Source organism: Panthera leo, chromosome A1, assembly GCF_018350215.1.
Source record: "Panthera leo isolate Ple1 chromosome A1, P.leo_Ple1_pat1.1, whole genome shotgun sequence".
NCBI classification, from domain to species: Eukaryota; Metazoa; Chordata; class Mammalia; order Carnivora; family Felidae; genus Panthera; species Panthera leo.
In genome coordinates this window covers 199,703,446-199,717,712 of record NC_056679.1, presented here as the reverse complement: position 1 = coordinate 199,717,712, position 14,267 = coordinate 199,703,446, and the positions used below count along the sequence as shown (strand labels likewise).

The following is a 14,267-nucleotide window of genomic DNA, read 5'->3' as shown; positions in this document are numbered from 1 at the left end:
AGTACCATTGTACTACAGTAATGGGGATAAGCTGAATAATAGAAACTATTTGTTGATTGATTGCTCACAAGGTTTTTCTATAATGCTAATTTAATCAACTGGACCATATGAAAGTTACCCCAAGTAAATGTTTCTTGTCATTTTTTTTCCCCCAGATATACAGTACCGTGTCACACTCGATTCACTAAGACAGATATCACGAAGTTTTTTCTCTGGAACTCAAGAAAGAAAGATTCAAAGAAACATCACAGTTCAAGAATCAGAATGCACTAAGCTTTCCTTCTACATGTTGGCAAGTAAATCATATGTTATAGTTGCTTTATTCCAAATCAAGAATAAAGCACAGATGTCTTATTTCAAGTCACCCATATTATTTTATTTTGGAGCGCACATCACAAAGTAACCTTCATTTTATTCGGTCACTTTTATCAGAAAATCACAGACCTGATCTTCTCATTCCCAAATATATTTCATAAGATTATCTTTCATCTTCCCTGTGGGTATGTTATCAGATACCCATATATTATGGAATAGCAAAAGGCACAGTGCACTGGTTGATAAGAGACCTTCTGCCTTCATTCACTTACTCATTTCTTGTATCCATTCATTTATTCTTTCAACTTGAAACCATCATTTAACTTTTGTGGGCCTCATCTGTCAAATGTAGATAAGTGGCTACATGCCCTGAAAACTTTTGGGCCATATGCTTTCCCGGGTCCCTTCTTATCCACTGAATCATGTATGTTGCTCTTTGACTTTAAATTGAAGAGGAAAAAATCTGTTATTTTTTATTTCATGATAACCTAAGTTTCTTTATGATACCTAAGTTTCTTTCTATTACAGTGATGAGGGAGCCTTAGAAAGCAAATTCTTAATCTCCAGAGATGGCTAGGAAGCCCTTTTGAACCATTTAAAATGCATTTTATTGAGTCATTGTGTAAATGGGGAACATTCCCAATAAGGGCAGGAGTTTCTTAAACATTTTCTTATAATGTACATGGTACTTAAAAAAAGAGAGAGAGACAGAGTGAGAGAAGAATGGATATTATGAGAAGACACTGATTTTAGTGACTGAGACAGACCTGGAGCTTGTACATGATCTTGGAATTTTAAAGGAAACAGGCTAGGTTTCTCCCACCTCTGACTTATTTCTGTATTATTGATGTATTCATATTCTACATGTTTAAGATATTATAGTTGGGGTAGGGAAGTGGCAGAAAACATGCCCTGCTGGTGTACTGTATTTCTCCTCAGCGATTTTCAAGTTAATATTCCCCATGACATACATTGAAATTAATTTATCTGTCAACACTAACATCAATCTATAATCAGAAAAAACAATTGGAGTTATCGTCCTATCTACTTCATCAGAACTGAGCGTTTAGGAGTTCGAACTTGTATAAAATCCAAAAGGGCGTGAAACCAGATGTGGCACCGCCTCCAACCTAATAGAAGTAACTGTAGTGTATATTTGTCCAAAATTTAGATTCTAGCTGTGTCTGTGCACTATGTGTGAACCAGTTTCAAAATTTCCAAAATTTTTTTGCATTTAAATGGATACTTTAACATTTGTTCCAGAGTTAGCCAGGATGGAATTTATAGCAAGGCTTCCCCACATTCCAAGTGGTTTTCACCAACTTGTTTAGTCTCTTAGAGGCCCAGTTTTTCAGATGTAAAATAATGACTATAAGAGTCATTCATCTTGGAGGATGTTGAAATACTTCTCAATAATGTCTGTAAAGTTCATAATTCTGGACATGCCATAAATAATGGCCATTGCTGATGATAGTATAAAACAATATTGATTGCATTCATACTACTTACATATCACTTTATATTATGAAATTCTTACAACTCCAGGCACATATTATGCTAATTAAATTCAACTCAATTTAAATAAAGTTTGCTCTTTTGAAGTTGGGAGACTTTCCTAGAAGTATTACATGGCAATTTTTAGCCTAAGGTCTCAAGAGAAAAGATATTGTTATGCAAGCAGCCCAGAGTAATATATCCTGACATGGCAAAGTACGGCACACCCAATCACTCCAGCAGGGCTCCCTAAGAAGCTAGAGGTGAATCAACTGGTCATACTCTGAAGCCTGTGCATTCCAACCACGTCCCTTATCAAGGCAGAAGGCTGCCTCTCTCCAGTGAAGCAAAAGCCTGATGAGATAATATGCCAGATCAGGTGCACAAGAATGTTCCAGTTAAGCCTAACCCACAGGGGCAAGAGGAAGGAAGCCATGACAAGGTCAGAGCATCCAGTAATGTGATACCAATGATAAAGTATTTTATGTTTCAACCTGTAGGACAAGCATGACTTTCGGGACTCTGTGAGGATAACTTTGGATTTTAATCTTACTGATCCAGAAAACGGACCTGTTCTTGATGATTCCCTACCAAATTCAGTACATGAATATGTAAGTCAGATTTTTTAAAATTCAGAATACGTATATGTAAACATACTTGGGGAGAGAAACCTGTAGCACACATACATACACACACAACCCTAAATCATTTTTTTTTTACAAAAAGAATGAGACTCTTCTAGACTTTTCTCAACTCTTCTACTTCCTATTGTTGGAGCTCAAGGGAACTTATAAATACCACCTATTTTTTTTTTATCTCTCCTGAATTTAAGACCAATAGAAAGAAAGACATGGGTTGACCTACTGGAACTCCCTTTGTTACCAACAAACACTGAGTGGCAGGGCTTGGTTTCAGCATACTGGGTGTCTTCCTACTGAACAAGGCTTAGACCACAGATTACCAAATATATCATCAGCAGTGCTCATCAATCTCAGGCCTTTTTCGTGTGGGCTCACCTCATTAAACTTGCAGAATGGAGATATAGAGCAAGAATGTATGCTTTCCATGGGCACACTGCTGCCCCAAGAGCAGGAGAGACGGGAAGGGACTGAGCTGTGTTCACCATGTTCCTGCTTCCAAATTCACAAAATCTGGTGTCCCACCCCTGAGAAGGAGTGAGTGAGCAAGTAGAAGGATGGGGTAGCACCAATGGAGGAGACATTAAGGATGGGGAATTAGTTTTCCCCATACCCATATCTTTCACTCTCCCTTTCTTCCTTTCAAACATATTTACTGTGTGTCTTACATGTACCAGACTTCAGAGCTTACAGACCAACCCAGGAAACAAGTATTAGGTGCGAAGTAAAGCATGTGCTCTGGAGGAGAACTTCATTGTTCTCTGGGAACTTTTGCCTAGGCAGAGAGCCAGGGGGTGCTCCCCTGAAGTTGTGATATTTAAATTGAGATCTGAAGCATAGGAGGATTTTCCATCCTATTCAGAGGAGTGGAGGGAGCAGTGTTTCATGCACAGGGATATGTGTAAAAGTTCTGAGGCATAAAGGAACTAAACTAAACTCTCTAGTGTGGCTGAAGCTAAAGAGCAAGGGGGGAAGGTGATATGGGATGAGGTTGGAGGCATAGGCAGGAACCAGATCATTCAGGACTTTGTGCTACTGCACAGATATTTTGAAGAGCAATAGAATGCTATGGATTCCTTTAATTGGTTCAGTGATAGCACTGGATTTGTATTTTTTTTAAGGATTACTCCACCTGCAGTGTGGAAAATGATTGAAGGGAAATGATTGGAATTAGAGTGGGTGCAGGAGACCACTTAGGAAGCTGTTGCATTAGTTCAGGGAGGAAATAAGGATGACCAGACTAGAGGTGATGGTAACTAGAGGTGAGAAGATAGTTGGAAGATACTTAGAAGAAAGGCAGAATGGATAGCCCTTAATGAAGGTTTGGATAACGGCGTGTGACTAATGAGAAGAGGAGGAGTCAGGGAAAGCTCCCAGTTATGTGGCTTGACCATTTTCTACCCTCTGACTGAGCTCTGTTACATTCCTAAGTATTTGATTCTTTTCAATAGGAAATCTCATAATCAGAGTTGAGCATTAAAGTATTCTCTCATAGATTTGGATCTTAGAGTACTTGACTTGATTTTCTTGAAACTGTTCTAGTCTGGCAGACTAAAGCCAGTGAAAAACATCTGTGAAAACTGCATTATTTAAAGGACTAGAAGAATTTATATCCAGAAGTTTATTATTTTTCCCTATAAATTATAGGAATAAATCTAAAATTCCTTATGATTTCTGCAGTGGAATCTGTCCTCTTTGTGACTTGCTTAACTAAGTTTGGCAATATGTTTTCTCTTCCCAGTAAGTTAATAATTAATCTTCAATCATGCTTAACTAAATTTCAAAAAATACTTTTCTGTGACCATTTCAGATTCCCTTTGCCAAAGATTGTGGAAACAAGGAAAAATGTATCTCGGACCTCGCCCTGCAAGTATCCACCACAGCAAAGGGCCTGCTTATTGTCAGGTCCCACAATGACAAATTCAATGTTAGTCTCACAGTCAAAAACAAAAAGGACAGTGCCTATAACACCAGAACCATAGTGCATTATTCTCCAAACCTAATTTTTTCAGGAATTGAGGTAAACTTCTAGTTTTATGTTTGTCTATTCATATAATCATTATTTATTAAGTCTACTTTTCCTGCTACTGAACTAATTGTTTTAGAAGAACTAATAATTGGGTTTAGAAGAACAGAGAGCATTTTGTAAAAATTAGTACTCACAAATGGTGAAAGTGCCAAACTTTTTTTAAAAAGGTTTTGTTTTGATAGATTTCTGTAGAGATCTGTGACTCTTTTCAGATTCAGTATGAGGCGAGGATCACTGTGATGCAGCAAAATCATATGTTTCATGGAGGCATTATGCAGTGAAATTGAGACTAAGTCAAGGAAAAATATCAAAAAAACAATCAAAGTCAAATAGTTTAATAGATGTACAGAGAGAGTAATGCATGCATGGAACAAAAAAAAAAACCATGTTTACATAAAGAAACATCAAGATACCATTTTTCATTTTCTATGTAAAATCCTTACATTGTTAAAAGAGGTGTTAACTTGTAATATCTCATTGTCATGACAATATTTATCTTGGCAATAACATAGCTGCATAAGATGCCATATCAGGAATAATAATGAGCACTTCCAAATTTGAACTTTTCTTTTAATTCTTATCTCTGAATTAATCCCCTTTATTTAAGATTCTGTTTATGTACGAATTAGTAATATATGTGATTCATATTAAAAACCAGTACCCTTATTAATATAATATTAAAACTCCATTGTCTAATTTCTGTAAATTCAGACTTTCACTGATATGTCTCTCCATTTATTAGGATATCATTTAAGGACATGATGACTAACAGAGCTTAAAAATATGCCCTTCATTACTACCACATATTTTAGATTCAGTCAAGAATGTTAATTATAAATCCAAATGTGCAAAGTGATACTGGGAAAATATTACCACTGAATTTTTTTCTGGAAAGGGGACTATATTAAAAATTATTGCCAGTATTCTCTTCAACTGACTTCATGGCCTCGGTAGAGAGGCCTCTACATCTTTTAACAGTAACAACAATAATAATAATAATGACAGTCTTTTCTTGAGTCATATTATATTCCAGACACTGTTCTCAGGGTCCCACTTATTCAATTCTCATTAAGCAAATAGGTATTATTGTACTATAGAGATTCTAATAAAATCTCTTTCTGTCATGTTTTAACCTTTCTATAACTGCATTTTACAGTTGATATGTTTATTTAGCTGGCAGCATTATTTTTCCTTCTTATTGGTACACAAAATAATGGTGAGTCTCAGTGGCATTTTCGATTTGATGAAATAGAGTATCACTAGCCTCACCTGACAGAAAATCAGGCTCAGAGAAGTGAGGAGTCTTGGCAAGGAGAAAGCTAACAGTGATGGAGTCAGAATTTAAATTCTGGGGGTCTGACATCAGAGCTCATGGTCTTACCACTTCACTGAACTCTTCTTATGATAGGTATTCACTGTGGGCTTCCATGTGGCCGAGTAATATGTGTGGATTATTTAATCACCTGTGCAGTACATGCTGTTAGTACCTCCATTTTACATTGGAAAGTCTAGACAGGATAAGATGTGATGTGGATTGTCCCTCAGTTTCCCTTAACTTACATGATGTTTTCAGATTTTCCATGGATGGTGAGACAGGTGATCACAGAATAATGTGACTCTCCCAACTAAATTGAGGGACAGATCTTAGCAAGGCAGAATCCAAGGCATACCTGGAAAAAATTCTAGAAAACCAAGTTCCAGTATTTCACCTGTGTGTCTGCTCTAATTCTGTTTACTCTTTCTTCCAAGGCTATCCAAAAAGACAGTTGTGAATCCAATCATAATCTCACATGTAAAATTAGATATCCCTTCCTGAGAAGAGAAGAAGAGGTAAGCAGATTATAAAACATACATGTGGCAATTTGATATGAAAAATACCGTGTTCAAAGTTAAATATATAAATCCCTCTAATGGTATTTTAGCCTGATATAGATGAGAAGTTTGTGTTCACAATATTGAGATATTGGAATCAAAAGTCAATTATGGCATGAGTCAAACTCAAATATTAAAACCAAATTAAACATTTATACTTAATAATTTATCTGATAGTAGTAGGCTTTTCTGGCCTGTAGAAAAAACGAATCTTTCAAACAGGTTGGTTTAGAACTTTGTATAGAATTTTTTTTTCATTTCTCTCTCTTTTTTAATAATATCCTCACTGAGATATAATTCATGTACCATAAAATTCACTCATTCAAGTGTACAATTCAGTGTTTTTTTATATATTCACCGGATAGTGAATTGTACAGCCATCACCACAATCAATGTTAAAACATTTTCACATCTCCAAAAGAAACTCTGTACACCTTACCAATTACTTGTCTTTTTTCTCCTCCAGTCCTTCCCCCAACCTCAGGCAACCACTAACCTACTTTCTTTATGGATTTGTCTGTCCTGGACATTTCTTATAAATAGAATCATATATTCTGTGGTCATTTGTGACTGGCTTTTTTCACTTAGCATGATGTTTTCAAAGCTCATCCATGTATCAGTAGTTCCTTTTCATTTCCAAATAATATTCCATTTTGTGGATGTATCCTATTTTATTTAGTCATCTATCAGGTGATGGGCATTTGTTTCTACTTTTTGGCTACTATGAATAATACTATGAATATTTGTGCACAGGTTGTGGTGTGGACATAAGTTTTTCAGTTCTCTTTGGGTGGAATTCCTGGGTTATATGATAATTACATGTAACATTTTGAGAAACTGGAAAACTGTTTTCCAAAGTGACTGCACCATTTTTCATTCCTATCAGCGATGTATGTGTTTCTCAACATTGTTATCGCCTATCTTTTTAACTATAGCCCTCCTAGTGGGTGTGAAGTAGTATCTCATTGTCGTTTTGATCTGCATTTCCTTAATGGCTAATGATGTTGAGCATCTTTTCATGTGCTTACTGACTGTGCATATATCTTCTTTGGACAGATATCTATTCAGATCCTTTACTTATATTTCAATTGGGATGTCTTTTTTTATTACTGAGTTATAAGAGCTCTTCATGTATTCTGCATTCAAGTCACTTATCAGATATATGATTTGTAAATATTTTCTCCCATTCTGTTGTCTTTTCACTTTCTTGATGATGTCTTTTGAAACACAGCAGTTTTTAACCTTGATGAAGTCCAATTAATGTATTTATTCTTTTGTCACTTGTGCTTTGCTAACCCAAGATCAAAAGATTTACTCCTATGTTTCTTTCCAGGAGCTGTATACTTTTAGCTCTTACATTTTGGTCTATGATCCATTTTGATGAAATTCTGTGTATGATGTAAGAAAGAAAGAGTCCAACTTCATTTTTTGTGTGTGTGTATTAAGTTGCCCCACACCATCTGTTGAAAAGGTTATTCATTCCCCCATTGTCTTGGCACTTTTATTGAAAGTCTGTTTATTTTTTGACTCAATTGTATTCATTGATCTATATGTCTATCTTTATGTCAGTACACATGTTTTGTTTTTTATTTATTTATTTATTTATTTATTTATTTATTTATTTATTTTTATTTTGAGAGAAAGAGCCTCAGCAGGGGAGGGGTAGAGAGAGGGAGAGAGAGAATCCCAAGCAGGCTCTGTGCTGTCAGCCTGACGCAGGGCTCAAACTCACGTACCGTGAGATCTTGACCTGAGCCGAAATCAAGAGCTGGACGCTCAACTGACTGAGCCACCCAAGTGCCCCATTTTGTTTTGTTTTTGAATGTTTATTTATTTATTTTGAGAGAGAGAAAGAGAGAGAGAGCATGTGCATGTGTGTGTGAGTGGGGGAGGGGCAGAGAGAGAGGGAGACAGAGAATGCCAAGCAGGCTTTAAGCTCAGCACAGAGCCTGATGGGAGGCTGGTTCTCACAACTGACCATGAGATCACCACCTGAGCCAAAATCAAGAGTCAGACGCTTAACTGACTGAGGCACCCCACCTAGGCACCCTTGTTAGTGCACACTGTTTTTATTACTATAACTTCTTGGTAAGTTTTGAAACCTGAAAATGTAAGTCTTTTAGCTATGTTCTCTTTTTCAAAATTGTTTTGCTCTTCCAGTCCCCTGTATTTTCATTTGGAATTGAGGGTCAGCTTGTCATTTTCTACAAAAAAAAAAAAAAAAGCCAGCTAGGAGTTTGATAGGAATTACATTGAATCTGTGTATCAATTTGGGAAGTATTGCCATCTTAAAAATACTAAGTCTTTGATCCATTACCATGGGATGTCTTTCTATTTATTTAGATATTTAATTATTTTCAAAAATGCTTTCTATTTTTCAGAATACAACTTTTGCACTTCCTTTGTTAAATATATATTCTAAGCATTTTATTCTTTTTAATGCTGTTTTGGATGAAATTCTTTTCTTAAATTTGTCTTCAGATTATTTATTGCTAATGTATAGAAATATGAATGATTTTTAAATACTAATCTTTTATCCTGAAATCTTGCTGAAATTATTTATTAGTTCTAATAGTTCTTTAGAGGATTCCATAGGATATTCTATATACAAGATCATGTCATCTGCAAATAGAAGCACTCTTTTTTTTCTTACCTAAATGCCCTGGCTAGAACCTACAGTAGTAGTTGAACACAAGTGAGGGGAGTGCTTTCATGTCTTTTTAAAGACCATATTCATTTCCATGAAAAACAGAGAATAATTATTTCATTTAATGATAAACAACATATTTGCATATATTTTCATTGAAAGTTGCTTTTCAGTATGAATATTTCCTCCTCTATTCATATGGAGTTAATGAGGGAAATATTTAGTCAAAGTGATTGAGATAAGAAGATACTTTACTTACATAACTTAGTCTTAAAAAAGGGAGAGAGAAATACTATCCCAAATACTTATTTCAGCTTCTTTACATTATAATATTTTGTAATATAAGACTTCAAAACAGATCTTTGTCATCTTCATCACACATCCTAAGAAGTTGATAAACGGAGTTGGACATCTGGAAATGGCACATATATAACGAAGTCACTTAGCTTTTCTTTTGCAAATGAGAATTATGAAAGGCCTTTTCCCTTGACACATGTGGCATAGCTACTGGTGATTGAAGAAACTACAAATGACTGTAATTATCATTGAATCAGTTTAGCTATGAAACTAACTAGATGTGCCAGTTTACTTTTGGAATCTATTTCTTCACTATCCCAAATAAAATTTACTGTGAAATTGCATTTCTTCCCTATCAATCCATAAAGCATATATCATATTTGAAAAAGTACACCCATAATTTCCATTTTTACATGGAAATAGTGAATGTCGACTCATGTCTACACTTTCCCCTGACCACTTTAATTAACCATAGAATTATTTCCATTTCTTAAAGAATAATGACATAGAAAGAAAAATGTTACATTTCAGCCATTTAGAGATATTGATTGCAATCTTAATTATTTCTCAAGCATTTTTTTTCTTTCTTTAGAAATTCCTTGCTAAAAGCTCAAATCAAAGTTTCTCATGCCATCAATAGAGAAATGGGAAGATAATTTTCAAGTAATTTTTGCATGAGCTTTGCACTTAGAATATACTTTGATTTCAAAATCTATATTTATAGTTTAAGCATTTCAGTATCAGGTCAAAATGGAATGGGCACCTTCTTTAGCCTTACTTTTCTGCTAGCATCTTTCCTAGTTCTGAAGACTCATCAAAAATTCCAAGACTTATATGTGCACACCAGTCAGGGAGCTAAGGAAAAACAGAACAAAAAGGAGCTCACTGAGAGACTCTGGCAGTTTGACCCTTTGTAAAGTATTGTAGTTCAAGCCCACCCAATAAAGCTTCTATTGGAATTATGATTGCTACTTCAAAGCAAGAAGAAAACAGCAGAGCTGAAGATTCTTTAAAAAAATGTTTTTTAATGTAGCTCAAAATATATGTGAGAGAAGAAAATACAGAAGAAAACTCCACACATATATGGTACAACCATACAAATCTCATGACACCTGAATTCTAGTCATCCCTTCTTTGAATGAGCCTAAATTGATTAAAAGAGCTTTAAAATCAAAGTTTAAAAGTACATGTATATCTTGTTCAATTTTTGAGATGTGATGAGGTTTTATTTTATAAGGTATGATTTTGTAAATAACTTTATAATTTGAGCCTAAGTAATATCATTAATGTAATTAAACATTTTAATCAATGTAAACATTCTACTTCTTTATCTGCTACTAAACTAAAAATATTTTTATTTCATAGGTTACTTTCAAAATATTATTTCAGTTTAACACATCTTATCTCATGGAAAATGTGACCATTCATTTAAGTGCAACAAGGTTGGTTGATATGTATGCATGACTGTATGTGTTATAAGTATATAATTTCTTCCATGTATTTAGAATATTTTACTTTATAGATTCACTGGAACTTACAACTTTTATGAGGATCAGTAAAAGTAGAAGGCAATGAACCCCTTTAGTTAACAAAAACATCCTTATGAATAATTAAAAATAAAGAAATTTTTATTTAATGGAACTAATACACCTAACTAGATTAAGCCATTGGTCTAGGAGCTGTAAAACATATTGTAATCATACATTACTTATATCTGCCAAATTTCATTTAAATTTATTTATAAGTTTACAGGATTGCTAATTTAATTTTTACTGGCAGCCCATAGAGTCAACTGAATCGTTAGATGTCCTTAAAGGCTCTTTTTTTTTTTTAAGTTTATTTTATTTGTTTAGAGAGAGAGCACATGAATGGGGAAGGGGCAGAGGAAGAGGGAGAGAGAGAATCCCAAGCAGGCTCCATGCTGTCAGCTTGGAGCCCGACACAGGGCTTGATCCTACAAACCATCAGATCATGACCTGAACTGAAATCAAGAATCAGACGTTTAACGGACTGAATCACCCAGGCACACCTAGACTTAAAGTTTTATGATACCTTTTTGTAGTTTAATATATTTTATACAAAGAAGTCAGAGCTTCTGAAAGATATCATAGAATACCCAGACTAAAAATGAAAGGCTCATGAGGAAATTGAAATAGTGTCTTAACTTTCTTCTAAGTGTAATCATCCACTGGACCGTAAACTTGAGATAAAGTTCTATCTTTTGTTGCTTTACTCCCCAGTAACTAGCATGATCCCTCATACTGAATTAATATAGAGTGAATGAATAAGTGAGAAAATAATGTGTAAATGAATTCTGTATGCTCAGTTTAACTCAACAAATATTTATTTGACATGTATGGACAAGGTATTAAATTAGTCCACAATAGGGAATATAAAAATTAATATGGGCATGAACCTCCTCATAGGGTGAAAATTATAGCAGGGCACTGAGACTAGTATATAAATTATTATAATATAGGGTAGAACAAGGAAAATTCATTTGAAAAATGTAAACCATGTATCAGAAACTTTAAACAGAGGTTGAAATTATATCTACTGGGCAATGAGACCCCAAGAAAACTTTATCAAGACGATTGTAATTGAGAAAGACCTTAAAGTGTGGGTAGCAATTCACAGAGAGGTTGGTAAATAGAATTAGGTAGAGCATTTTAGACAAAATATAGAGCTTGAGCAAAAACGCAAAGATGAACCACTAGATCTACTGGTGGAATACTAGATAATCCATTGTAGCTCACATATAGAGAATACATAAAGGAGTAACAGAAGATAAACAGAAGGTGTGCATTTTACCATGTTGTGGTAATGTGTGTTGAAATGTATTGAAATGTCAGGATGAGGCATTTTTTCTTAACTGAGCAAGTCCTAAGAAGCCAGAAAAGTTTTTGAGGGGTGAAGTCATATATACAGAGCTGTTTCTTAGGAAGATTAATTTAGCTGCAGCAGGGAACAGGTGGGAGAAGAGGAGACCATCCATAGCAAAAGCCCAGTCACATAAATATCTATTACCCAAAGCAAGGTGCTGCCTTCACTGCCCTTTAGCTCGCACAAAGCCACTTAATACACTTGGGAATAGCAGAGCCATTAAAATGTCCTCGTTGTCCATTCTGTGGGACCAGATGCTAGGTGCTTGGTCACTCGGTGGAGGGGGTATGTGATAAAAATAATGAAATCTAACTCTCATTAGATATTTTTTACATCTAGGCACAATGTTAAGCACTTGGCACTTATTATAATCATTTATTTATTGATAAATCCCTGTTTTATAGATTAAGAAACCTTGGCAAAGAGAGATTAAAGTGTGTTAATGTTCAAGAACAATCCCATGCACTCTGGCCCCAGAGCCAGTGTTGGTAACTGTTACATACCTCACATGTGTTTTTTTTTTTAATACAGGGGAGTATGAGATACGCATATGTATGTATAAACATACATATGTGTTTACATAATACATAATTGAAATGACAACTTAAATCAAGGGAATAAATATATTCTTAACAAATAACATAAGCATCAAGCAATAAGCACAGAAAGACTATTAAAACAAGAAGATCAAAGATTTTATATTCACTCTCCACTATGTGACCCTAGTTGAGTCTTTTGGTGAGGTCCTTGTCTATAAAGAATAAATAAGAATCACTTGTATGATTTGTGTTAAAAACACAAATTCCTAGGCCCCAACTCAGATCTACTAAATCTGTATTTCAAGAAGAGAAACCCAATAATCTGTGTATTTAACAATTGACCCAAGGATATTTATCATAATCCTTCTAAAGAAGTTTGAGAAACCTTGGACTAAATTGGTGTAGTTTTCAACCCAAGCTGCAGCTCAGAATCAGCTTAGGAAATTTAATAATACCCACCCCCCTCCCCACCCTGGTTTAAAAATGACAACAACAACAGAAACAAGAATTCTATCCTTGGGGCACCTGGGTGGCTCAGTCGGTTAAGCGTCCGACTTCGGCTCAGGTCATGATCTCACGGTCCGTGAGTTCAAGCCCCACGTCGGGCTCTGTGCTGACAGATCAGAGCCTGGAGCCTGCTTCAGATTCTGTGTCTCCCTTTCTCCTGACCCTCCCCCACTTGCACTCTGTCTCTTCCTGTCTCTAAAAAATGAATAAACATTAAAAAAAATTTTTTAAGAATTCTACCTGTTTGTCCTTTTATTTAGTTGCCAAAATAAACTTCCCTTTCAAATGCTCAGAAATGTCTCTAAATAGTCAATGGTTTAATGATTTGTCCAAATGTGCTGTGTATTTCCTAGTGACAGTGAAGAGCCTCCTGAAGCCCTTTTTGATAATGAAGTTAATATTTCTATCCCAGTAAAATATGAAGTTGGACTTCAGTTTTACAGGTAGGAGGAAACTGCATTTTTATGTTGATGTCAGTCTACAAACCCAATGGTTCTCAAAGTGTGGTCTCTGGCCAAGGGCATCAGAAGCACCTGGAAACTTGTTAGAAAGGCAGATTCTTAGCCCCACCCCAATCCACTGAATCAGAAACTCTGGGGCCCAGAAATCTGTGTCAAACAAGCCCTCCGGGTAATTCTCCTGCACTTAAAAGTCAGAGGCCAAGCCTACTAAATAATTTTAAATGTGAGGTGCTAATGATCCTGGATTACATTAGTAGTCCAGTCTTCTGTCATAAACGCAAGCTGCAGATCTAGAAGTATGCCACAAATGGCACTGTTCTTAGAGGGCACCAGCATGTTTCTTGACCATCGTTTCTCATTGTGAGGGATCTAGTCAGCCTGCTCATTCTGGACACACAAGATTAAATCATTTCTCATTGACAAGAGCTGTTTATTTCTTGCATTATTCTAAACTGTCCTTTCCCCTAAAAACTTCTGATCTATCCAAACACAAATCGTATTGGCAAAATTTCCCACTATAATTTCTCTTGCTTAAGCAAGACTCCAAGCTCCTGTTAAATAAATATGTGCAATGTATACAGAAAG

General features: G+C 35.4%; 1 protein-coding gene across 2 annotated transcripts in view; it reads left to right on the top strand.

The window, feature by feature from the left end:
• Positions 1 to 14,267, top strand: part of ITGA1 (integrin subunit alpha 1) — a 158,459-nt gene that overhangs the window by 125,686 nt on the left and 18,506 nt on the right. For both annotated transcript variants that reach the window (XM_042950183.1, XM_042950174.1), the window contains exons 17-22: positions 156 to 292; positions 2,310 to 2,420; positions 4,258 to 4,467; positions 6,226 to 6,306; positions 10,658 to 10,734; positions 13,575 to 13,664. In XM_042950183.1, coding sequence (XP_042806117.1) covers positions 156 to 292; positions 2,310 to 2,420; positions 4,258 to 4,467; positions 6,226 to 6,306; positions 10,658 to 10,734; positions 13,575 to 13,664 — 706 coding nt within the window. The remainder of the gene's footprint in view (positions 1 to 155; positions 293 to 2,309; positions 2,421 to 4,257; positions 4,468 to 6,225; positions 6,307 to 10,657; positions 10,735 to 13,574; positions 13,665 to 14,267) is intronic.